Here is a 24,437-nt window from a genome sequence, read left to right on the forward strand (position 1 = left end):
GCTAACACCGGTGCTGAAGTTAACCGTCTCTTCAACTCTTCAAAACTCTCATCACATTCCTCTGACCATACAAACTTCTGATTCTTTCTAGTCAGTCTGGTCATAGGAGCAGCTATCTTCGAGAAGTCTTGAACAAACCTCCTATAGTAGCCTGCCAAACCCAGAAAACTCTTAATCTCTATCACTGGAGTGGGTGTAGGCCAGTTGGCTACTGCCTCTACCTTTTTGGGGTCTACTGCTATTCCTTCTTCTGATACTACATGACCCAAAAAGGAAATGCTCCTCAGCCAGAACTCGCACTTAGAGAACTTGGCATACAAGCCATGCTCTCTCAAGGTCTGTAGAATTCTCCGCAGATGCTGGGCATGCTCCTCTGCATTTCTGGAGTACACCAAAATATCATCAATAAAGACGATCACAAAGTGATCCAGGTACTCCCTGAACACCCTGTTCATGAGATCCATGAATGCTGCAGGGGCGTTAGTCAACCCGAACGGCATTACTAGGAACTCATAATGCCCATATCTGGTTCTGAAAGCGGTCTTGGACACATCCTCTTCCCTGATCTTCAACTGGTGGTATCCGGATCTCAGATCTATCTTAGAGAAATAACCTGCTCCTGACAGCTGGTCAAAGAGATCATCGATCCTGGGTAGAGGATACTTATTCTTGATAGTGACTTTGTTCAACTGTCTGTAGTCAATACAAAGTCGAAGAGATCCATCCTTCTTCCTGACAAACAGTACTGGAGCACCCCAAGGTGAGGTACTCGGGCGGATGAAACCCTTGTCTACCAAGTCCTGTAACTGCTCTTTCAACTCTCTCAGCTCTGCTGGTGCCATCCTGTAGGGAGGTATAGAGATCGGTCTGGTACCAGGCAGCAATTCTATCTCGAACTCTATTTCCCTATCAGGTGGTAGTCCTGGAAGCTCTTCAGGAAACACATTTGGGAATTCTCTAACCAGTGGTACTAAGGACGGTTCCCTAACCTGCCTGTCTAGCTCCCTCACATGAGCTATGAACCCCTGACAACCCCTCCTCAACAACCTGCGAGCCTGAAGGGCTGATATCAAACCCTTAGGTGTCCCCCTCCTATCTCCTCTGAAGACACACTCTGACCCATCTTGGTCTCTGAAACTAACTATCTTATCTCTACAGTTCAGGGTAGCATCATACGTAGATAACCAGTCCATCCCTAGAATGACATCAAAGTCTGTCAACTCTAGAACCACCAGGTCAGCTGGAAGGTATCTACTCTCTATGCACACTGGACTGAACCGACAGACTGACTCTGCCAAAGATGGATCACATTTGGGTCCACTGACCCAAAGAGGACACTCTAACTCGGACACCATCAGACCCAACCTCTCTGCAGCTCTAGAAGAAATGAAAGAGTGAGAAGCACCGGGGTCCATCAAAGCATACACCTCTGAACACCCAATGATGAGATTACCTGACACCACTGTGTTCGAAGTGTCTGCCTCCTGCTGAGTCATGGTGAAAATCCGTGCTGGGGCTGACGCACCTGCACCTCGGGAACCCATCCCTGATGAAGAGGCTGCCCCTCTTCCTCTACCTCTGCCACTGCTTGGTGGTATGGCTGAAGCTACTGGCTGTACTACACTGCCTGTACTCATCTGCCGGGATGGTGAAACCAACGTCGCCTGAGGACATTCCCGTGCATAATGTCCCTCCTGCCCACATCTATAGCAGGCTGAGGATCCCAACTGACAAGCTCCTCTATGCTGTCTACCACACCTCTTGCACACTGGACCATCTGCGCTAGAGCTGGAGCCACTACTCATTCCCAGACCCGACTTAATCCTACTCCAGAACTTGCCTCTTTTACCTCTGAGTTTTTCCCATCTCTTCTTACTCCCACTTGCTGTACTCTGCGAGGAGGAACCTGGTTTAACACCAGAAGACTGTGCCTTTGGTTGCTTGACTACTCCCTGACTTATGGCACTAGCCTCCATCTTTCTAGCAGCATCCACAATCGAGTGGAAACTCTCCTTCTCTGCGTGAAGAATCAAAGAGAAATACCTGTGATGAAGCCTCGTGGCATATCTCTTTGCCTTCTTCTGATCCGTCTCATACGCCTGACCCACGTATGGTAACAATTCCAGGAACTTATCTGTATACTCATCAACGCTCATCTCCTCCGTCTGTCTCAACTGCTCAAACTCCACAATCTTGAGCTCCCTGGAACTATCAGGAAAAGCCCACCCAGCAAATTCATTGGCGAACTCTTCCCATGTCATACTGTCTCGTCTAGGGTCCACATAGTTTTTGAACCATTCTCTATCTTTCTTGCACTTTAAAGTGAACCCTGCCATCTCAATGGTTCTGCTATCATCTGCTCCCAACTCACTTGTTATCATTCTGACTGCACTAAGATACTCAAAAGGATTATCTCCCGTGTTGAATTTAGGAGCATCCAACTTTAAGTACTCAGTCATCTTCACTTTACTTCCCCCTGAAGAACTGGGTTGATGTGCTTCCACAACAGGGGCTACTGGTTCAGGTGGTGGTGGTGGGGGTACTTTTTCTCTTGCTTCAGGCTGTACTGGACTTGGAGGAACAGGTGGGGGTGGATACATCTGATATGGTGGATAAAAGGAAGGATAAGGCATATAGGGCATGTAGGGTGGATATGGGGCAAAACTGGAGTAATCCGATGTACCTCCCATCGGATACCCTGGGCCCTGAGAAAAGGGTGGATAACCAAACCCCGAGGCCTGTGCGCCTCCCTGGGACTCCCCCATACCTTCTTCCGACCTTCCAACACCCATGCTTACATCTCTACTCTGATCACCCTCCATCACACCTCTTTCTTCTCCTGATCTTCCCCCTCTGCTTACTCCTCTTCTGCTCTCGTCAGAAGACCTTCTAGGGTCTCGTGACGTTCCTTCCCTGCTTGACCTGTGCGATCTTGCCCTTGGCAATGCAGGTGGACGAGCAGCTGTATCCTCACTTTCAGGTGGGACTCCAGTCAATCTCGCGGATCGACGAGTTCCTCGCATCTTAACTCTCTGGAAAACAACACATAACAGAGCACATAAGCATACATCATACATCACATATAAAAATGCACATGCATAAATCATGGCATTCCACAGCATCATATAGACAGGACTGACATCCTATCCTAGTGGACATGTTTCCCTATGGTGCTTCACTGACTAAAACCTCTATGAGCCCAACTCTGTCTCTATATAGGTCCGACCATGTGAACCTAGGGCTCTAATACCAATCTGTAACAGCCCCGAAACCGAACTGCTACCGGCACTAGGATCCAGATCGGCTTAAGGCCGCCGGGACCCGTAGTAAGCCTGCTATACTGTCTGTGTACCTGTGAAATCCCATACATGATCAAATATTTTCTGTAAAAACATAAAAGCGTTGCCTGTACCAAGGCTTAACCTGTGCACATACTATCACTGCACTGAAAAACGCCTGCCAGAGCTCTCATCTATGCTCAAGGCGGCTAAACTCATCTATGTTAAGCATGGTTTTACCATACATACAACATAAAACATTTACATAAAAAGATCATGTATATACAACAAGGGATAACAACTCTTATAATCAAGCACCATTCTATACACTGTACATAAACACTATCTCTTTACATTTTCATGTCCACACTAGCTATTACAAACTATTAACTCTTCTTGTACCCTGCTGACTTCCCTCTGAACTCTGAACCTGCAAAACTGGGGTTAGGGGAGAGGAGTGAGCTACAATAGCCCAGTGAGTAGAACAGTAATAAAATAACAGGTGATAAAACATGCTCTCATGGAATGCATCACATCACAAGTAATCACATAATCTCAGTCGGACGGATCAAAATTCCCTCTATCTATGTCCAGCCCACAAAGGAGCTCTTAGGACTACATCTCATCTGGGGTACTGAGGTACCATGTGCCTGGTCCCCGTAGGGCTGTTCCAGGTCTTTCCTCCGAGGGCTATTGAATCCTCATAAAGTCCGTACTGCCTCACCAAAAGCAATGTACAAGGAGCCATGCCAAGTATAAGGATAGATGCAATGCGTCATATTCGTGTTCACTAATGCACTCAGCCTAAAGCATAGTCATGATGCATGAAACATGATAAAAATATCCATTTCTCATATTAAAACATTAAAGTTAGTTCCACTCACCTCTGGCTGACTCTGTGCTAACTCTGCAGGTTCCAACACTGTACTCACTGCTGACCTCCCTGATTCCTCTGGTCCGTTCCTACACAGGTGGACTCAAATGAGGGACCAAACTAACTCAAGAACATCTCTAAGAAACTCCCCAAAAGCCCTCTAAAAGATCCTAAAACAATCACATAAAACATGCAAAAGAAGGCTGGACAGGGCATGTAACGACCCGAAAATCGGACCGCTACCGGCGCTAGGGTCCAGATCGGCGTAAGGCCGCCGGGACCCGTAGCAAGCCTAACATATAACCTGTAAACCTGTAAATCCCATACATGATCAACAAAACGCATAAACCTGTAAACATACTCATATGACAACCAAGCTCAACCTTTACTTAAACATAAGCATAACATAAACCTCCACTGGAGCCCTCATCAAATGCCCCAATGGGGTATCTCATCATACATAAGCTTGGCCGAAACATAACCTCATATCTCATATCATAAAGACCATGTACATACAAGTGGGATTAACAATCTGTATTGGTCAAGCACAACTCTATCCTCAATATTCAAATTACATAACATAACTTAAAACTCTTTTACATTACATCATAATACAATTGTCATGTCCACAATCTAACTATTACATAACATTGCTTCATACTCTGGCTAACCTCCTGGTCTACCCTGTACCTGCACATCTGGGGTTAGGGGAGAGGGGTGAGCTAAAGAGCCCAGTGAGCAGAATAGAGAAAACATATATTAAAATATTTCATGCTTCCATGAAATGCAACACATCACAAACATATCACATAAGGATGGCATTGTCACCTATAGTCCTCAACATAGTCCAATCGTGCCAGGGGCGTAGAATGGGCCTCACTGGTCTTTCTCTTACATACATAACATAACATAACATTCCAATATGCCAGGGGCGTAGAATGGGCCTCACTGGTCTTTCTCTTAACATAGTCCAGGGGCGTAGAATGGGCCTCACTGGCAATCCGTACCGTATCATCATCATATCATACCATAGGAGGACTAGAGGATCATCCAATAGCCAATCCGCATCCACATCATATTATGCAATGCAACATATTCGTGAATACTAATGCAAACAACCTAAAATATCACATGGCATATATGATGCATGAACATGCTCCAAAAAGTTATATTTCATTTATTTAAAAACTTAAGGTTCATTCCACTCACCTCTTAGCTGAAGCTCAACAGACTCTGAAGCAGCTATATCACTGCTGGGGTCCCTGATTTCTCGGGTCCGAACCTACACAGGTGGACTCAAATGAGGGACCGAACATACATAAACATGACTCTAAAATACTCCCCAAAAACCCCCTAGAACATCATGAAAACATCACATAGAAATATGCATGAAATGGCTGAACAGGGCACTTTCGGCGGCACCTTCGGCGGCCGAAAGTCCTGGACAGATCCGAAAGTCAGGCACTTTCGGCAGCACCTTCGGCGGCCGAAAGTCCCAGACAGAGACGAAAGTCTCTTTTCGGGGGCAACTTCGGCAGCCGAATGCTGCCTCCACGAAAGAGGGTTCGGCGGCCGAAAGTCACTTCGGCGGCCGAACCTGAGCTTCTCCCGAAGGGCAGAAACTCAGCTCTTCTATGCCCATTTCGCCTCCCAAGCTCAAATCATGTAAAAACTAGTTCTAAAACATGCATACCTCACATACATTACACCTAGGGGTCTCAAGCTATCATATACCCCAACTACAACACTTCAAACACACAAAAACAAGCTACATTGTTCATCAAAGCATCAAAACTCATAAACTCAATATATACCCTAACATGCATTTCTACCCATAGATCTTGCATAAAACTTATTTAAAACACCTAAGGAGCTTAAGATCGGTTCTTACCTCTTGAAGATCGAGAGGGAGACGACCTAAACTTGGAGATCCACGAAAATGAGCTCCTGAGTTCCCAAAGCTCCAAAACTTGTTTCAAAAGCTTAAATCTTCAAAACCAAGGGAAAACAAGTGAAAATCTTGAAAGATTTAGAGGAAGAACATCATAAATGGGTGAGGGACGGCGGGAAGCTCACCTTGGCCGAAAATGGGGAAAAACTCGCCCGTTTTCGGCTAAAGGACCCTTTTATAGTGGCTGGCCAGACCACGTTCGGGGGCCGAATGTGCCTCCGCATGCATGTCATGTTCGGCGGCCGAACATGAGGTTCGGCGGCCGAACCTGGACTTCCCTCACTTATGCTTTCGGGGGCCTAACGTGCCTCCAAAACGCATGCATGTTCGGCGGCCGAACTTGACTTTCGGCGGCCGAACCTGAGTTTTCCTCCAAAGACTTTTCATGTAAAAACTCATTAAATTTCATACTTAAAATCATTAAAAATATGAAAACATTTCATAACGACATACTTTTACCCTTCTAGAGGTTTTCGACATCCGAGATTCCACCGGACGGTAGGAATTCTGATACCGGAGTCTAGCCGGGTATTACAGGGCACTTTCGGCGGCAGGTTCGGCGGCCGAAACCCCCCTCCAGAGACGAAACTCATGCATGTTCGGCGGCACCTTCGGCGGCCGAAGGTCTCGTCCAGAGACGAAACTCACACACTTTCGGCGGCCGAACTCCCTCTTTCGGCGGCCGAAAGTCCCTTTCTAAACCGAAAGCCTAGCTTTCGGGGGCAAGCTTTGGCAGCCGAAACTGCCTCCACAAGGGGTTCGGCGGCCGAACCTCCCTTCGGCGGCTGAACCTGGTTTTGTCCAGAGGACAGAACCCTGCTCTGTTTCATGCAAACTCACCCAAAAATTTACCCAACATGCATAGCAACTACTCCCAACTAGCATATACCATAAAACATGCATAAAGGGGTCTAAACCTACCCTAAACCCCAAACAAACATAGCACATAACACTTCAACATGCTTAAACACCAAAGATCACCAAAAACCTCATCTAAACCTAAACATGTATACTACCCATACAAACTTCATAAAACCTTTAAAAATCAGCAAAGAAGCTCAGGATCTTCACTTACCTCTTAAAAAACTTGAGGATGAAGGATCCTAACGTGGAGATATGGAGAAATCCTCTCTCAAAGCTCCAAACTTCAAAACTTGGTTATTTTGCTCAAAACCTTCAAAATACACCAAAACTCTTACAACCCTTGAAAGATTTGATGAAAAACATGAAAAACATGAAAGTCAACATGGGAGAGGTTGGAACTCACCTCTGGCTGCAAGTGGAGGAGAAATATCCTCCCTCCACCGACCTTTGGCCCTTAAATAGGTGGCTGGCCAGACCACCTTCGGCAGCCGAACGTGAATCCGAAACCATGCAATGTTCGGCGGCCGAAAGTGACCTTCGGCGGCTGAACCTTTGCATTTCTCCCTTGTTGCTTTTCTTTCAAAACTCAATTCCTTTAACACTTTAAACCTTTCAAAACTCTTAAAAACACATGTAAACATATGTATTACCCTTCTTGAGGGTTCCGACACTCGAGATTCCACCGATCTACAGGAATTCCGATGCCGGACTCAAGCCGGGTATTACAGATGTGGGATGGATTTGTGCTGCAAATCCGCAAGCAGGCAGCTCAAGCAGCTGACCGTTATATGCATACAGATTCAAGCTTAACTTTCTTGTACAAAGTTTTAGGTATACTTATCAGGGTTCATTTGGCACTAGCCTTAATTCATTTCAATGAGTAAATAATTGGTTATGGTCTAAGTGATACAGACTGTTCCGGATGCACAATCCCCTATGACCAGTTTAGGTTCACTAGCAATTTGCATATAATTAGGTACAAATTCAAAATTTGGTCAATTCAGAAAATTTTTAGCTTTTTTGTCTTAGCTTTCATTTGGTATATGTTAGGCTTAATTTCAATAATTACACAATAAGTTATGAGGCTTCCACCACAGGCAGTCCTGTTGGAACCTATTCTGTCAATTTTGTGTTTTTGCCTCCCATGTTGTATCTATGTGCTTTAAGCCTTCCAATCATCGTTTCAACATTCATATCACAAATCCATACTATCAAGAGAACATTTCCAGCAACTAAAACCAATACCTAATTTTGCATATTCATGAGAAAATCAAAGGAAAAACAAAAATTCATACAAACACCAAACGTTTTGCACAATTCTTTTCAAAAACTTTAGATACACCTTATTTACTATTTTTCCTTGCCTTTTTCCCTTTGATATACTTTCCTCCTTTTGAATTTGTTCTTTACAAAGAATAAGAAAAACATGAGTTTTAATTCATTTAACAATATATAATTGATTGAAAACATTAAAGAATATGTTTGCCTAATCTAATTTTCAATTTCTATCACTTACCACTTAAGCACCTAAACTTCTCTCATTCTCTATGATTTCTTTGCTGGTTATTTCACTTAGGAAAGGATTTTGCATGAATGGAGATTTTGTCTTTATGGAGAAATATGGTGGAAATAGAAAATAAGAAGGCAAAATGATTTTCCTTTCGTTTTGGTGTAGGTACGGCAAGCATGGAGCAAATGGAAGACAACCCTTTTCTTTCATGCTTAGTCATGTTTTCATGTATGGCTAGGTGTCACATGGTGGGTTAGGTGTAAAAGTAGAAAAAGATGGAGGCCAAACTTGGAATTTATTTTTAAACTTTCCATATTCACACTTTGACCTACTAAACTTTTCCACATGTTTCAATTTAGTTTTTAAACTTTCAATATTCATAGATTGACCTACTAAACTTACACTTTTATCATTTACAACTTCATTTCATTTAGGTAAGTACATCGGTTTTAATAAGCACCTCAAGCTAGTATGTCGGGAAACCCTTAAGCACTTTCCGATAGTAACTTGATTCCGACCTGCTTATCACATTAGATGCTTTATTTTAAGATATGTCTATTTTCTCATTTGAGCTTTCTATAATTCAGTTAATACAGGTTAAAGATATTAAAATACTATTACTGATAGTTCTTATTTTACTCTATCTTTGGATGTATAACTCTATATGAAATACAAGTTGAACCTTTAAACACAACTTTTAGGGTTTTACCTATAGGCAAATTGTGTGTCAAGCGGCTATGGATAAGCTAGCACATCCCCTATTTAGCTCGAGGTTAAGCCAGCATCTCCCATGAAGCTAATTACTCTAACTTGGTATGATACAATTTAAATCTAATAGTTGCTCTATTTCTATCTATAGGTTTTGGAATGTAACAAAACCAAACCGAATTAAAATAAATAAAAAATTAAATTAAATTTTTAAATTAATTTGATTTAGCTGATTTTTTTTATTTGAACGGAATACTGCTAACCCTAATTAATAGTGCATATTAACTATTATTTTGTTAAAAATAATAATTTTATAATATTTATTTGTGATGTTTTGCTATGCACGATAACTAATTATATTTTTTAAATTAAAAGATATTTATATACTAATAAAGATCATGAGCTAATACATTAAAGAGAAGAGATGGAGGATAATAACTCCATTCGTCGGAACTTATCAAGAAAGACAACTCGAACAAAAATATGAGCATATTTGATTCACAGTTTTTTTAACATAATTTTTAATTTTTTAAAATTTAAATAGTGATTAATTTATTTACATTTTCTTAATTATTTTTTAACTAAATTAACTAAGTTGAACTTTTATTTTTAATTTGATATTTTAATTTTATTTTAAAACTTATTTCCTAATTATTTTCTTAATTTTATTTTAAACCATTATTATTAGTGTTGAAAACCATCATTTTGCCTTTTTTTTGGAAGAATTGATTTTGAAAAAAAAATAATAATTTAAGACTTAAGGATATTAGAATTGATTTTGAAAAAAAAATATATTTATCCTTTTTTTTAAGAATTAATTTTAAAATAGTATAATTTATTCGGTTTATACTTATTTGAAATTCTCTTATATATTTTCTTAGAAAATACATATTAGAATTTGCCTGTTTGCTTTTATAACTGCTCGAACATTTTGATATGCCAGAAGTTTAAGCTTGCTATTATGTACTACCATTTGAAGACTATTTTTTTTGTAAAAATTATTTTTTCACATTGATAATACCAAATTTATTTCAGAACGGACTGAAATAAGCATGCAAAATTTAAAAGATACAAAATAACATGTAGCTTCTCAAGTTATTGACGGCTTAAAAATCGTTTGTTGGTTAGAATCAAAAGATTACACCTACAAAAAAGCAATTAAATGCTAGACCCACCATTGATCCAATAAAATTTAAAACTTTAAAATAATCCCAAGTTGCTTTATAAATAAAATACCGATATATGGAAAAGATCTTGTCGTGTTCTATTCAAAATATTTAGAAGATTTAAAATTTTTATTAACGACATAAATATTGAATTAGTTCTTAAAAAGTTCGGATTCTAAACTTTTTATTACCGAATATCAAGTTGTTATGTTATACTTATTCTTTTTGTGTTTTCATCACCTCCGTATGTTTTAAGATAGAAAATCAGTTCCTTATTTTTTAAGAAATTCTATATTAACTTTAAATGCGAACCTCTACAATATTATGTATATATTTAGTATAATAATTTTAAATTTAACTATATTACAGTAAATATATATAATATAGTGGTTAAAAAAATAATATTTTAATATATTTAAAAAAATATCATCGCAACATGGCTAATATTATATATGCATCAGCAACCCTATAAACGTATAAATATATATATATATATATAGACATCAAACTATAATTGTTTTATCAATTTAAAAATTATAACAAAATCTCTCTAGTGAATATAACATTACAAATATTATAGTTTATCATTATGGTATAATTAATGATAAAAAGTAATGGAGATCAAAGTATTACATCTAATCCTAACATAATTAAAAAAATAAATAAATTACAAATAGCTAAATTATATGGTATAATATCATACAATTGAAAAATAATAATAAGTAAAATTAAATTAACAAAAAAAATAAAGATTAATAAAATAATAAAGTAAATTTATCATATTGAAATATTTTTTTTATGTAATACATTGTTCAATTGAAAGTTTGAATGAGAATTGAAATCACTGAATTTATCTACTATGAAAACATGGAATAAGAGGAAGAGCAAAAATCTATCGGAAAGATTAAGCTGCAAAACTTTCAAAATTTAAGATATAAACGAATCGAGTTGAGTCGAATTTTAAAGAATTCAAGTTTGGTTCGCTAAAATCTTTTCGAGACCGAGCTCGAGTTTTAATCATTTCGAACTCGAACCGAGTATTAATAAATTCAAATTTTATTTGTTTAGTAAACGAATTTAGGCGAGTCAAGTTTTTATTGAGTTTAATTTCAAATAATTCACGAATAATTAAATTTATTTATATATATAATAAATTTTAATTTAAAATTAATAAATTTAAGATTAAATAATTTTAGTTATGTATATATACAAATTAGCTCGTAAACTTATAAAAATGAACTTTTAAATATTAAGAATCCAAATATATGCAAGTTTTAAGAGTGTAATTAAACTATATAGACCTAAACTTTAAAAAATTTAGATTTGGCTCATAAAAATATATATAAGATTTGAGTTTATTTCTCTTATAATATTAATTTCAGTATGCTTAACGAGTCTGATCACGAGCTTGCTTATGAACTCAAAAACGAGCCAAACTCATGAGTTTTAACGAGTTGAGTACTATGGAGCCCAAATTTGGCTCGTTTACTAAAAGGCTAAAAATTAAGTTCCACTTTGGCTTGTTTAGAAATCGAGTGGAGACCGGTCGAGTTTTTATCGAGTCGAACCCGAATAGCTCACGAACAGTTTGATAAATTTACAACCTTACCAAAATCTGTCGGAAAAGTCTGAAACCTTGAGTTGTTAGACATTAGAGACACAAATATAAAAGAACTTCCAAGTGAATTAAGTAGCTGAGTTGCAGAATTTGCATCATCTTGTTATGTCTAGTAAGTATCTTGCAGGCAACCGTAACTTTGAACTTTTCAAGGGGGTGCAAGTGCCATTTGGAATTAGCAAATTGAAGAAATTGCAAGACATGATTTACATTGAAGCCAAAGGCGACATAATAAGGCAACTTGGCAGTATGACCCAACTCAGCCGAATGAGCATTTCAAATGTGAAAGAAGCTCATGAACTGGACCTATGCTCTTCAATCCAGAACTTGAAACTGCTATATCTGATGGTGAATAATGAATTGAGCAACTTCGGATTAATGCATTGCAATCACCCCCACCACAGCTTCAGAAGCTTTTTTTTGTTTGGGAAATTGGAAAGGTTACTGCATTGGTTTTGCTCACTTCAATACTTAACATATTTGTGGTTACATTGGTCTAGATTGAAGGAAGATCCACTCCCCCACTTAGCAGCACTACCCAATTTGGCAACGCTTGAATTAGTAAATGCCTTGATCAGAGAAAATCTCCATTTCTGCTGTGGCTTTGCTAAGCTTAAAACATTATTCAATGGTTGTCTGCTTGTTCTTTAATTAGGTTTTTAATCTGTATATGCTATGAGGAGATGGTAAGCTTCTCAAATTCTTTAGTACCTCTCTATTAGACTCTGAATTAAAGAAAAAAAATTAAGTCATTTTTATATTTTAAGATTTTTATTAAGATCTCTATATATGAATTTATAATATATTTTAATTTTTAAATTAAAATTAAACAATAACCTATCCCAAGCAGAAATAATCTTGCATTGGTCTCTTTAGGTTGAACAAATTGATCACTATGTGAAGGTTGCTCAAACAAAGAGTGAGAATTAAACTCTTCTACTTCATTTGTATGGAATGTCTTCTACGGAAGAAGGGATACATAGGAAAATGTGCTTCTGTCCCAATAAATAGAGATATCTGTGGAATAATTTTTCATTATTATCTTTTATTTGTAATTAAAAATTTTACAAGATTTAATTTAATTAATTTTTTTATTTGAAAGGAAAGAGTTTTATATTTTTTAATTTTAAAAAATATTTTATAAAAATTTATTTGAATTTTTTTCATAAAATGAATCGTATGAATTGTGAGGTATTGAAAATTGTGATTATTGGAGGCAGATTAAGATACATGAAATACAACATAATGTGGAATTTATTCAAGGAAATTGCCATAGAGAGGGAGATGTTTTATAGTAAGATTTGATGACTGCTAGGTTTTTCTTGTACGTAAACTGAGATCGAGTTCTGAAAAAATAGAAAGGTCCAAAGTTCATTAGAGTCTACTAAATAAGATGACCCATCAACACACCATTCAATCCGCAACTACAGTAGAATAGGTTGATCGAGGGGTCGGACCTGATAGAAAGAAACCTACATTGTTTGATGTGACGAGTAGGAAAGTAGACTTAATTATGCCGCAGCCCTATTAAAACGGGCATCGGAAGAGAATTAAATGATCGCGTCCGTACGTACGATTCTGTATGACAAGAGTGGTGGCTATGTGTCACTGGAGAATAAAGAAAAAATAAATAAAAAAAAGAGTGTGACCCCTACACACAAAACCATATTCTTTTTGGATTTCAGATTAAGAGCGGCTATAAGTTTTTTTTATTTCTTTTGCTATATTTTTTTCATAGGTTTTTGTCAAGGAGATTGTTTTTCCTTGATGGCCGGTGTTTTTTCTTTATTTATTCTTTTGTATCGGTAGGTTATTAGCCTAAAAGTTAAGTTTTGGACTTTATTGGTTCATTCTTAAAAGTACAGGGACTTATTAGGACTTTCTTCCTATTGGTTCACGTGTTCCTTCAGTTTTTCTTCCCGCCTTGACGGTTGTCTTTTGGTTACTTCAGTAGCAACGACATCGTTTTGCACATTTATTCATATATCTGTTGTTTCAAACGGCGTCGCATCTGTTCACAATTGCATCAGCTTTCTTCGTGTGAGGCTCAAAGTTCACGGCAGCGAAACCTACTCAACGGACTACCGGCGGCGACACCATTACGCCGTCCGAAAAGCTTCATGGCAAGAGGTATTTTGCTCATAAGTGTATTAATTCACGTGTTGATAATTGTATTTTAACTCGTCTACTGATGAACTAGGACATTGTTTTAAATTTTCTGTTCGAAGCTAGATGAAGTTTCTGATATTCTCGGTGATTCCATCCACGACAGCGGTGAAATCCCTTACCAATACGCGCTATCGGTGTTTCGCTCCAATGCCATATGGAGGAGAAGGAGAAAGTTTTTACGGGAATCTTCCATGTTTCAGGCGGCCGCGAAGGGCCGTAAAGAGAGGTAATTTTGTTGTAAGCAGATTGATTTCGTTTTGATTTTTGATGTTAAAATTTTATTATATCCATTTGGGCTTTTCATTGAATGAAAACCTAGATTATTAGGCCAATAGTGCTACTATTGACTTTGAATCTTTAATAGATTGAAAACCTGTTAATTCAGTTAATTTATTGTTAGTAGGTGAATATTCTGATTATTTAAAATCAATGAAAAAGAATGTTCTGTGATATGACCAATTCTGCTAATCTACAAACTCTTTTTCTTTTCCTTTTTTCTTGAAGAATCTATTCAAGTTGAGATTTGTTTATTGCAGTCTATTTTTCTAAGTCTTTGGCTGAGCATAGTATTGAATTCTCCATGTCTGTTCATCCACCTTGTGTCAACAAACTTGTTGCGCCTCTCCAGTATATTATAATGGTCATTTGAGAATCGTTAACTGTTTATGTAAGTACAACCTCACAAAATCACAATTAGTTGAATTTTGTAGATATGCTATTTTGGGGGATACGTATCTAAATCACCGTGCAATTCGAGTTACTGATTCACAGAGGCAACTTATAGTTAAAAAAGAACTAAGAGATCATTTGGAGGTGTAGATAGGCCTTTGTTCATACGGCAAACTAATGCTCTTAAATCTTTCTTCAAAGGAAGCTTATAAGCAAAGAAATTGAACTTTCTTCAAACAATAGAAGCAATATTAAAGTAATGGATACAGCTCACCTGCAGCTGAGCTGAAAAAAAAAACCATTTGGCTTATGTGGACAAGAATCATTGTCATTATAATCAGGAAGTCAATGGTTGGTGCTATAGAAGCTTTTTATTACAAAACGGATCCTTAAACTGGTTGAAGGAAATAAAAAGTTTCTTGCCATTGATAAAGCAATCGGTGAAAATGGATTCAGAGTTGTTACCCTTCTTCGTTTGAGCCCTTTGCTTCCATTTTCCCTTGGAATTATTTGTATGGATTGACATCTGTTAAGTTTGTCCCATATGTTCTGGGAAGGTTTGCCTTTATCCCATTGTTGTTGCTAGTTATGAAGTTGATTTCCTATTGGAAATATTTTATGAGATGTCCCCTTTAGTTGTTTGTGCTTGATGCCCTTCTTATAGGATCCATTTGTTTGTGGACATGCATACTTTCTATGCTTTTCGCTAGAATTTTTGGGGATACGATACGACTTGTTGATTGCATTTAATGTGTACTAGCATATGAAAGGCGATAACGTTTTTATGCTGTGTCTGGCCTTGTTGTCACTCTGTGTACTGTTGGTGGACTGAGTTGACATGTCTTTTTCTTTTTCCTCTCTCTTTGTGTGTGTGTGTGTGTGATGCATATGCTAAAGTGATATTCTGAAGGATATACTAACAGAGTAAACATTTCTGCCAAATAACTTATATGGGTTTTTCAATGATAACATACTCGTATAAGTCTGATTTGTGCAATTACTGAACTGAAATTGAAACAAAGATGGGCTTATTAGAAGTTCTGAAATATCATTCCAACTTTAGCAAAATGTATCTGGAATTTATTGATTCAATATAAATGTAATAATAATTCCTAACATCTGATGCACAAAATACCATGATTCTTATTTTCTTATGGGACTTGGAAATTCTCATGGGTTCCTTATAAACCATATCTAATTACTTGTAGAATCTTTTTTGAAATTTCTCCTACTAATTAAGATTTTATTGTCATGCAGTTGGTTGGGAATGCTTCCAGGAACATGGGCATATGTGAGTGCTGGCGCATTTGGCCGTGCAATTATTGTGAGTTCGTCCTCTCTTGATATCCACACGAGATTTCAAATGTTATCTTTTGCTACTCAATTATTTATGCTCTATTGATATTTATGTCTTATGTCCTGGAAGTGAAAGTAATGGAAGAATAATTTGTTAGGCATTCTGTTTTATTAGTTATATCTTGGTGGTTCTACCATTTACGTTGTTTTCTCCTTTGTTGCATTATATTTATGCCAGAAATAATTATCTTAGCAGTAGCTTGGTTACTTAAAACTGTCTATATGGGATGTATTAGTAATGATGGTACTACCAGCCACTGGAGTGGTGAAGAATTAATGCCTTCTTTCTGCAGTAATTTATTTGAATAATGTAACTAAAAAATATGTTTATTTAAATAAAATATAAATAAATTAATAAAAAGTAAATAAATTTCCCCTTCGATAACAGGAAAAATTGGTTTACCTTGTTGTCTATCTTTTTAACAAGTTGGTTGAAGTATATAGAGTTCTACCTTGTATGTGCGCTAATTTTGTTGGAGCCTCTAGTCTTAACTTATAACTAAAAATCAGCATGAGTTGCCACCATTTTCTCATAAATATTGTAAAATTATAAAATTGTAAAATTAAAAACAGCATGAGTTGCTACCATTCTCATTCCTAACTTATAACTTGTCCAGTCCCATAATTGACTCCTCTATTTTCCTTTGCCACCATTTTCTCATAAATATTGTTAAACCTTTTTTTCCATCAGAATAATCTTGAAACTTTTTGCTAGTGCTGTGAAAATTGTCCATCATAGTTTTAAATCCATGCTCTTTGCTTCCTTAAACTTCTGATCTTGTTCTTTGTGACGCACCTTGTATTCTTAGAAATTTTGACTTGCTGAAATTTTCATTATTGATCATTAAAATACTGCCTCACTAGTAGTTTATTGTAGTTGTAACGTGAAATGATATCAATGAACAGAATCCAGCTGAAATAGCATTTGTTCATTACTCAGATTGAATAAAATCAGCAAAATTATCTAATTTATGAATTTTTACCATCTTTACTTCAAATCAATAAGCAGAAACGAATTGATGAATTCTTTAAGAGGAACATTTACTACTTTCTTGTGGGTTTATCATTTTATAATGTTGTTACTGGTGATCATAATTCATACTTTTTTTTTTTTGGGTTCCTCTTTGATGATTTGCCTGGATGGATGTTTCAGCAAGAAGAATCTGATATTGGATTAACTGGAGGGAACAATTCACTGTTGACTCTTGGGCTGGGTTTATTGGCGACAGCTTTAGCCGCGTAGTATGTAACAAGGCTTGCAAAGGTAAGGCTGTTTTTGATCAGCACTTTCAATATTACCAACAAGGCAATAACAAATTCTGTGCCTCAAGTGCTACTTTCCCACAGTAGTTCGTAATAACAAAGAAACTGGTTTTACTATGTGTTTTATGATTTCAAGTTATTTCTACACTGACTGCTCTATTTAGCTAGATGCAATGGTGATCATTCATATTAAATGATTAAAAAGTTTTTTATTCTTTGATTTTGGTTGGAATCTGCATCTCAATACATTCTCATGTATTTCTTTTGCTCTATCACTCAAATAACCATGAAAGGCTAATGGCCCAGCCAATGGGGTGGCATTAGTTGCATCTCTATTTTCTGAGAGAATCTTTTGCCACAACCAATGGCTTAGTTACGTGAGATTCAATGTCTTTGACTTTGTTACACTCCACAAATGCATTCATGTCTTTTTCTAGGACTATGGCTGGTGGCTAGTTGACATACATTATTGTAGAAAATTTTGTGCATAAATTTATAATTAACTAGCATTAGAAGTTTTGTTGAGAAAGCTGATGATAACTTGTAGAGATTCGCATTATTGTCTAGTTATTGGACCTTCCTCTTGGAAAGTTACAGCAGTTCTTAAGTGCATGGGATGGAAGGGAAAATGTAACAAATAAAAATTTGGGTGTTTCTTGTTTCTAATTAATAGTAGTTATATGTAACATCCCAACTCCAATTGGTTCAAATAATTTTTCTCTAAATGATTAATTAAAATTATTTAGTAGGTCTGAACTAGATTATTATATAATCTTTAATTATTTGCTAATCAACCGACGTGGGATATCACGTTGCAACTCTGTTGTGCTATATTAAATACTATTGTTAAATCAGAACCAGATCCTCAACTATTATGGTTTCTTAGTGTTTCGGACAATTCTCAACTATTATGGTTTGTTAGTGTTTCGGACAATTCCAACCCGTTGTCCCACGAGTAGATTTTTCATTGCTAACCCTCTAGCTCCGCATAATTTTCTAATTCAGGATGGTTTTAATATCAATTGTATTGGCCCGACTCCAAACAACACAAATAAATTTTGTACACTTGGATCTAAAATAGTTTATCCAAATTATTTAATAGTTTTGAGCTAGGTTATTATTTAATTCTCTGCTAACCACTGATATGGGATATCATATATTATATGTTATCTTAATTTATTATTATTTTTATTGTTATATTTCATGCAGGATGCGGTGAAAGATATTGAGTAGAAGCAAGAAGATTGGGTTTAACAAGGCAAGTTAATGACAAGATGACTGAAATTGTAAGTTTACGAGGATCATCATGTAAATCCATTTGTATTATTTGATCCAATCTCATCCATCTTTTTTCCTCCCAGTCCCTGTAAATTAGGGATTCTTTAGATTTGCTATATAGCTAAATAAGCATTATAGCAAAATGAGCGCAATTCTAGTTTTATATATTTATTTTTTGGAAAAAAAGTATCTCTACTTATTTTATCAGTATTCTTCTTTTGATTTCTTCTTCTCCTCTAGCTGGAACTTGAGCTTGTCATGAATCTCATTAATTATTTCTTGGTATGATGATTTTTTTTTTCTTTCTTTCCCCATTTTTCTTCAATATTGCTCTTTTCCTATGAGGTGGAAAATGGGGAAGCAAAAATAATAATCATTTGCACTTAGTGTATTCCTTTTCTGATTTTATGAGTACAGCAGAAAAATTACTATTTAGACTCTATAATATGTAAAAATTTATTAATTGGTCTTTATATTTTAAAAAATATATTAAAATGTTCTTGACGTTTTAAAAAATTTACTAGTTAATTATTCTATTAATTTTAGCAGTTAAATAATTTATTATTTAGTCTATATGATTTTGAAAAACTCATTTTTTGAATTTTTAAAACATTTATTAATTAGTTATTTTTTATTGAAGATATTTTAGCCTTTTTCGTAATATCTAACAATTAAAATTATTGGAGAGACCCATTAATAGATTCTTGAAATGTCTGAAACGTTTTATTATATCTTTTAAAATAGACGGATCAATTAATAAATTTTTTCATAATATAAAAATTAAATAATAAATTTTTTTAATAATAAAATTGCAGATGGCAGATGGATAATATTTTTGGCTTCTGCAAGATGAATTGGAAAATACAAGGAAAAAGATGCTTGACCTAAGAACTGCCATCTGTTGGTACTGAAACTTGAAAGAGAACACAAACAAAGAAAATCCAAAATTTATTAAAATTCTAAAAAAGTATACGTAAAATTCATCTCAATATATTTTTTTGAAATTTGAAGCTACATTAATTACATCTGCAAGGTAAAGTCATCTCCTGCTGGAATATTTTTTTAAAAATATTTTTAAAAAATATTTTTCAAATATAAATTAGATGAGAATTTTACTAATATTTTTATATATAAATTTGTTAGCATATTTTATTTTTAAATTAAAATTAAATAATAAAAAATTAAATTATTTTACTGGAATATTTTTTTAAAAAATATTTTTTAAATATAATTGTTTTTTAAAAAAATAAAATTTTAATCCATTAATTTTCTTTAACTAATTCCATTAGTGTTTATTTGTTAATAAAATAAAAAAGAATAGACAGAAATCGTTATTATAACAGTTAATATTATCGAACAGACCTAAATATATTAGTTAAAATGTAGTAAATTAAATTGTGATATAAAAGTAAATTAAAACATTTTAATTATAAAATAAATTTTAAAAATTATATAATCACATTTTTTACAATATTTAAAATGATTTTTTTTTTTTTGGTCATTGGCAGTATGATTCTATAATCATGTTTTAATTAGTTGCAACATCTACATAATTAAAATATATCAAATATATCAAATAGGCATTAACATATTAAAGAACAACCAGTTTGTGCACAATCCAATGTCACAAACCCTAACACGCTTAGCCCTTGATGTAATAACATATTAAATCACAATTAATTTGTATTTTTATACTTTAAAATCAACCAAGGCTAATTACATAATTAATATAGTGTATATGAGATTCAAGAATGGATCTAGGTTGAGGAAATATTTTAGTAAAGTTTATTTCTATTTTTATTTTATTTCTTTTTATTTATTTATTTTTTTATCTTTTTTAACGTTTAACCGTCCTCTGTCACATTCACACTGATAATATGTACGAAGGTACTGTATTATTTTCTCTCGTTAGGGGGTCATTTAATTCTATTCGACGCCACTTGGACACGATCCCGAACATTGCGGGGTCTGCTTTTTTATGGAAGTTAACGGGTTTTTGGGACTAGGATCCCACAGGCAAATTCACGTCTAACCCGGCTTGTTTGGACAGACGCTGAACCAGTATGGGGTTTAGAGCCGTGTATTAGGCCCTCATTGAGTTCAGGCTTGGTTCTTCTCATTTGGGTTGCCTCAAGCCTAGACATATGGAGTTTGACGGTCATCAAATGCCCCTTTACCCGCTCATTAATGATTTCATGATTTACGAGGGAGTAAATTTTGAGATTGTAATTATTACCACGTGATTCTTGGAGGATTCTGTCAAAACGTCCTTTCCATGCCTTTCTCCATTTCAAATTTTCACTTTTGCTTGTTGTTCTGTCTCTTGCGCTGCTTCTGCTATCTTGCCCTCTCTCTTCCCTATAATCTCGATTCTCCAATCCGAGGTACATTTCGCTCCTCTTATGGCTTCTACTAGGATTTCCGAGGTGGGCGGTCTGATTTCTTCTATCACTCCATTTTTTTTTCATTATTTTTCTTATGACCTTGCTGATACCTCAATATTCAAGATTAGGGCTTCCTTGCCTAACAAGCGCATAGTTCTTCCTAACCTACCACCAGAAGGCTTGATAGATGCTCAACAGGAGTGTAATTTGGTCTTTCTTGTCAAACAGTACAAATTCGGGCTAACATTTCCTTTTACCCCTTTTTCATCGAGGTCTTTCGGTATTTAGGGTGACCCCTCAAATGTTGTCCCCCAATTCATCTTATTTATGTGTTGTTTTGAGTCCATTTGCTTATGTTGGGAATTTGCCCCTTCCGTCGAGTTGTTCTATACTTTGTTTCATTTGGTTAGATCTAATCGTGGGTTCTATTATTTTGGCCCCCGAGCTGAGTTGTCTATATTTGGAAGGTATAAGGGCTCAATTAAGGGCTGGATAGAGAATTTTATTGTCGTTGAGCTGAAGGTGAGCTCGAGAATTAGTTGGGATATTAACCTCTCCTGGGGAGAGGTGCCTCAGGGCTGTAATGAATTCCCTAAGTTAATCCTAGTAGATCAGATCTGCCTTCTTCGACCCACCTTTGTAAGGAAGAAATATGTTGTCGAAATGTGCATGTTCATGTCCAATCTAGGAGATTGTCATCAAGTTGGTACCTTTTAATTTTTTCTCTTTGTGTTTTTTTTCTGCTATTTTAAGTTTTAATTAAATTGGTTTTTTTTTCAATCTCCGACATGCCAATGGGTAAATCAAGCTCCCCAAGAACTTCACCCTGTTTAGGGAGAGCATGAAAGACACCTTGATTGCTTTCAAAGCCAACAAGTCCATTGCCGATGTGGCCAAGAAGGTTTTCCAGACTGCAACTTTAGCATGTGAGCTTGCCTCTCTACTCGTACTACCGTACCTTCCTTGGCTTTGGTGCTTCCCATTCTACAACCTCTAGGACATCATTCCCTCCCAAGACGCCGGCCTCCTTTAAGGCTCCATCTACTCCCAAGGTAGTTCCTAAGGAGTCTATCGTTTCCCCCTTGAACATTTCTCCCATTAGAGTTGTGGGTGCTATCGCCACTTGGTTTAAAATGGTCAACCCAAATTATTTAGTAGTTTCGTGTTAGCTATTATATATAATTCAATTTTTTTCAAATCTATCGATGTGGGACGGAATAGAAAATAGTAAATTAAATTATGATATAAATTAAATTAAAATATTTTAATTATAAAATAAATTTTAAAAATAATATAATCACATTTTTAACATTATCGAAAAAAAATATATTTTTTGTCATTGGCAGTATGATTCTATAATCATGTTTTAATTAGTTGCAACATCTACATAATTAAAATATATTAAATAGGCATTAACATATTAAAGAACAACCAGTTTGTGCACAACCCAATGTCACAAACCCTAACACGCTTAGCCCTTTATGTAATAACATATTAAATCACATTTAATTTGTATTTTTATACTTTAAAATCAACCAAGGCTAATTACATAATTAATATAGTGTATATGAGATTCAAGAATGGATTTAGGTTGAGGAAATATTTTAGTAAAGTTTATTTCTATTTTTATTTTATTTCTTTTTATTTATTTATTTTTTTTATCTTTTTTAACGTTTAACCGTCCTCTGTCACATTCACACTGACAATATGTACGAAGGTACTGTATTATTTTCTCTCGTTAGGAGGCCATTTAATTCTATTCGACGCCACTTGGACACGATCCCGAACATTGCGGGGTCTGCTTTTTTATGGAAGTTAACGGGTTTTTGGTCCCACAGGCAAATTCACATCTAACCCGGCATGTCTGGACAGACGCTGAACCAGTATGGGGTTTAGAGCCGTGTATTAGGCCTTCATTGAGTTCAGGCTTGGTTCTTCTCATTTGGGCTGCCTCAAGCCTAGACATATAGAGTTTGACGGTCATCAAATGCCTCTTTACCCGCTCATTAATGATTTCATGATTTACGAGGGAGTAAATTTCGAGATTGTAATTATTACCACGTGACTCTTGGAGGATTCTGTCAAAACGTCCTTTCCATGCCTTTCTCCATTTCAAATTTTCGCTTTTGCTCGTTGCTTTGTCTCTTGCGCTGCTTCTGCTATCTTACACTCTCTTTTCCCTGTAATCTCGATTCTTCGATCCGAGGTACGTTTCACTCCTCTCATGGCTTCTACTAGGATTTTCGAGGTGGGCGGTCTGGTTTCTTCTGTCACTCCATTTTTTTTCATTATTTTTCTTGCGACCTTACTGATACCTCAATATTTAATATTAGGGCTCCCTTACCTAACAAGCGCATAGTTCTTCCTAACCCACCACCGAAAGGCCTAATAGATGCTCAGCAGGAGTGTAATTTGGTCTTTTTTGTCAAACAGGACGAATTTGGGCTAACATTTCCTTTTACCCCTTTTTATCGAGGTCTTTCGGTCCTTTAGAGTGACCCCTCACATGTTGTCCCCCAATTCTATCTTATTTATATGTTATTTTGAGTCCATTTGCTTATGTTGGGAATTTGCCCCTTTCGTCGAGTTGTTCTATACTTTGTTTCATTTGGTTAGATCTAACCATGGGTTCCATTATTTTGGCCTCCAAGCTGAGTTGCCTATATTTGAGAGGTATAAGGACTCAATTTAGGGTTGGGTAGAGAATTTCATTGTCATTGGCCTGAAGGAGAGTTCGAAAATTAGTTGGGATATTAACCTCTCCTGGGGAGAGGTGCCTCAGGGCTGTAATGAATTCCCTAAGTTAATCCTAATAGATCAGATCTGCCTTTTTCGACTGACCTTTGTATGGAAGAAATATGATGTCGAGAAGTTCATGTTCATGTCCAATCTACAGTATTATCATCAAGTTGGTACCTTTTAATTTTTCCTCTTTGTGTTTTTATGTTTGCTATTTTGAGTTTTGATTAAATTGGTTTTTCTTTTTCAACCTCTGACATGCCAATGGGTAAATTAAGCTCCCCAAGAACTTCACCCTATTCAGGGAGAGCATGAAAGACACCTTGATTGCTTTCAAAGCTAACAAGTCCATTCACAATGTGGCCAATAAGGTTTTCCAGACTGCCCTCTGCTCGTACTACCGTACCTTCCTTGGCTTTGGTGCCAGTGTTGGGAGATTCCCATTCTACAACCTCTAGGACATCATTCCCTCCCAAGACGCCGGCCTCCTTTAAGGCTCTATCTAGCAGAGAGCAATTCGAATGAGGGAACTAGGTCCCTCCCTTGAACATTTCTCCCATTAGAGTTGTGGGTGCTATCGCCATTGAGGGTAGGGCTGTCAAGCATGCTA

At 36.2% G+C, this 24,437-nt stretch overlaps 1 protein-coding gene across 5 annotated transcripts in view; it reads left to right on the forward strand.

The window, feature by feature from the left end:
• The window catches only part of LOC110606368 (disease resistance protein RPM1), a 53,316-nt gene extending 34,390 nt beyond the window's left edge, over positions 1 to 18,926 (forward strand). Inside the window, exons 3-7 of one of the 5 annotated variants that reach the window (XM_043953311.1) lie at positions 13,921 to 14,099; positions 14,198 to 14,364; positions 16,065 to 16,131; positions 17,317 to 17,427; positions 18,636 to 18,926. In XM_043953311.1, coding sequence (XP_043809246.1) covers positions 13,921 to 14,099; positions 14,198 to 14,364; positions 16,065 to 16,131; positions 17,317 to 17,406 — 503 coding nt within the window. In that variant the 3' untranslated portion in view covers positions 17,407 to 17,427; positions 18,636 to 18,926. Of the gene's footprint in view, positions 1 to 13,920; positions 14,100 to 14,169; positions 14,369 to 15,177; positions 15,365 to 16,064; positions 16,132 to 17,316; positions 17,428 to 18,635 lie in introns of those variants that run through there. The other 4 variants (XM_043953312.1, XR_002486504.2, XM_043953314.1 and 1 more) reach the window with 4 other exon arrangements.
• The last annotated feature ends 5,511 nt before the right edge of the window (positions 18,927 to 24,437 follow it).

Source organism: Manihot esculenta, chromosome 18 (genome assembly GCF_001659605.2).
Source record: "Manihot esculenta cultivar AM560-2 chromosome 18, M.esculenta_v8, whole genome shotgun sequence".
NCBI classification, from domain to species: Eukaryota; Viridiplantae; Streptophyta; class Magnoliopsida; order Malpighiales; family Euphorbiaceae; genus Manihot; species Manihot esculenta.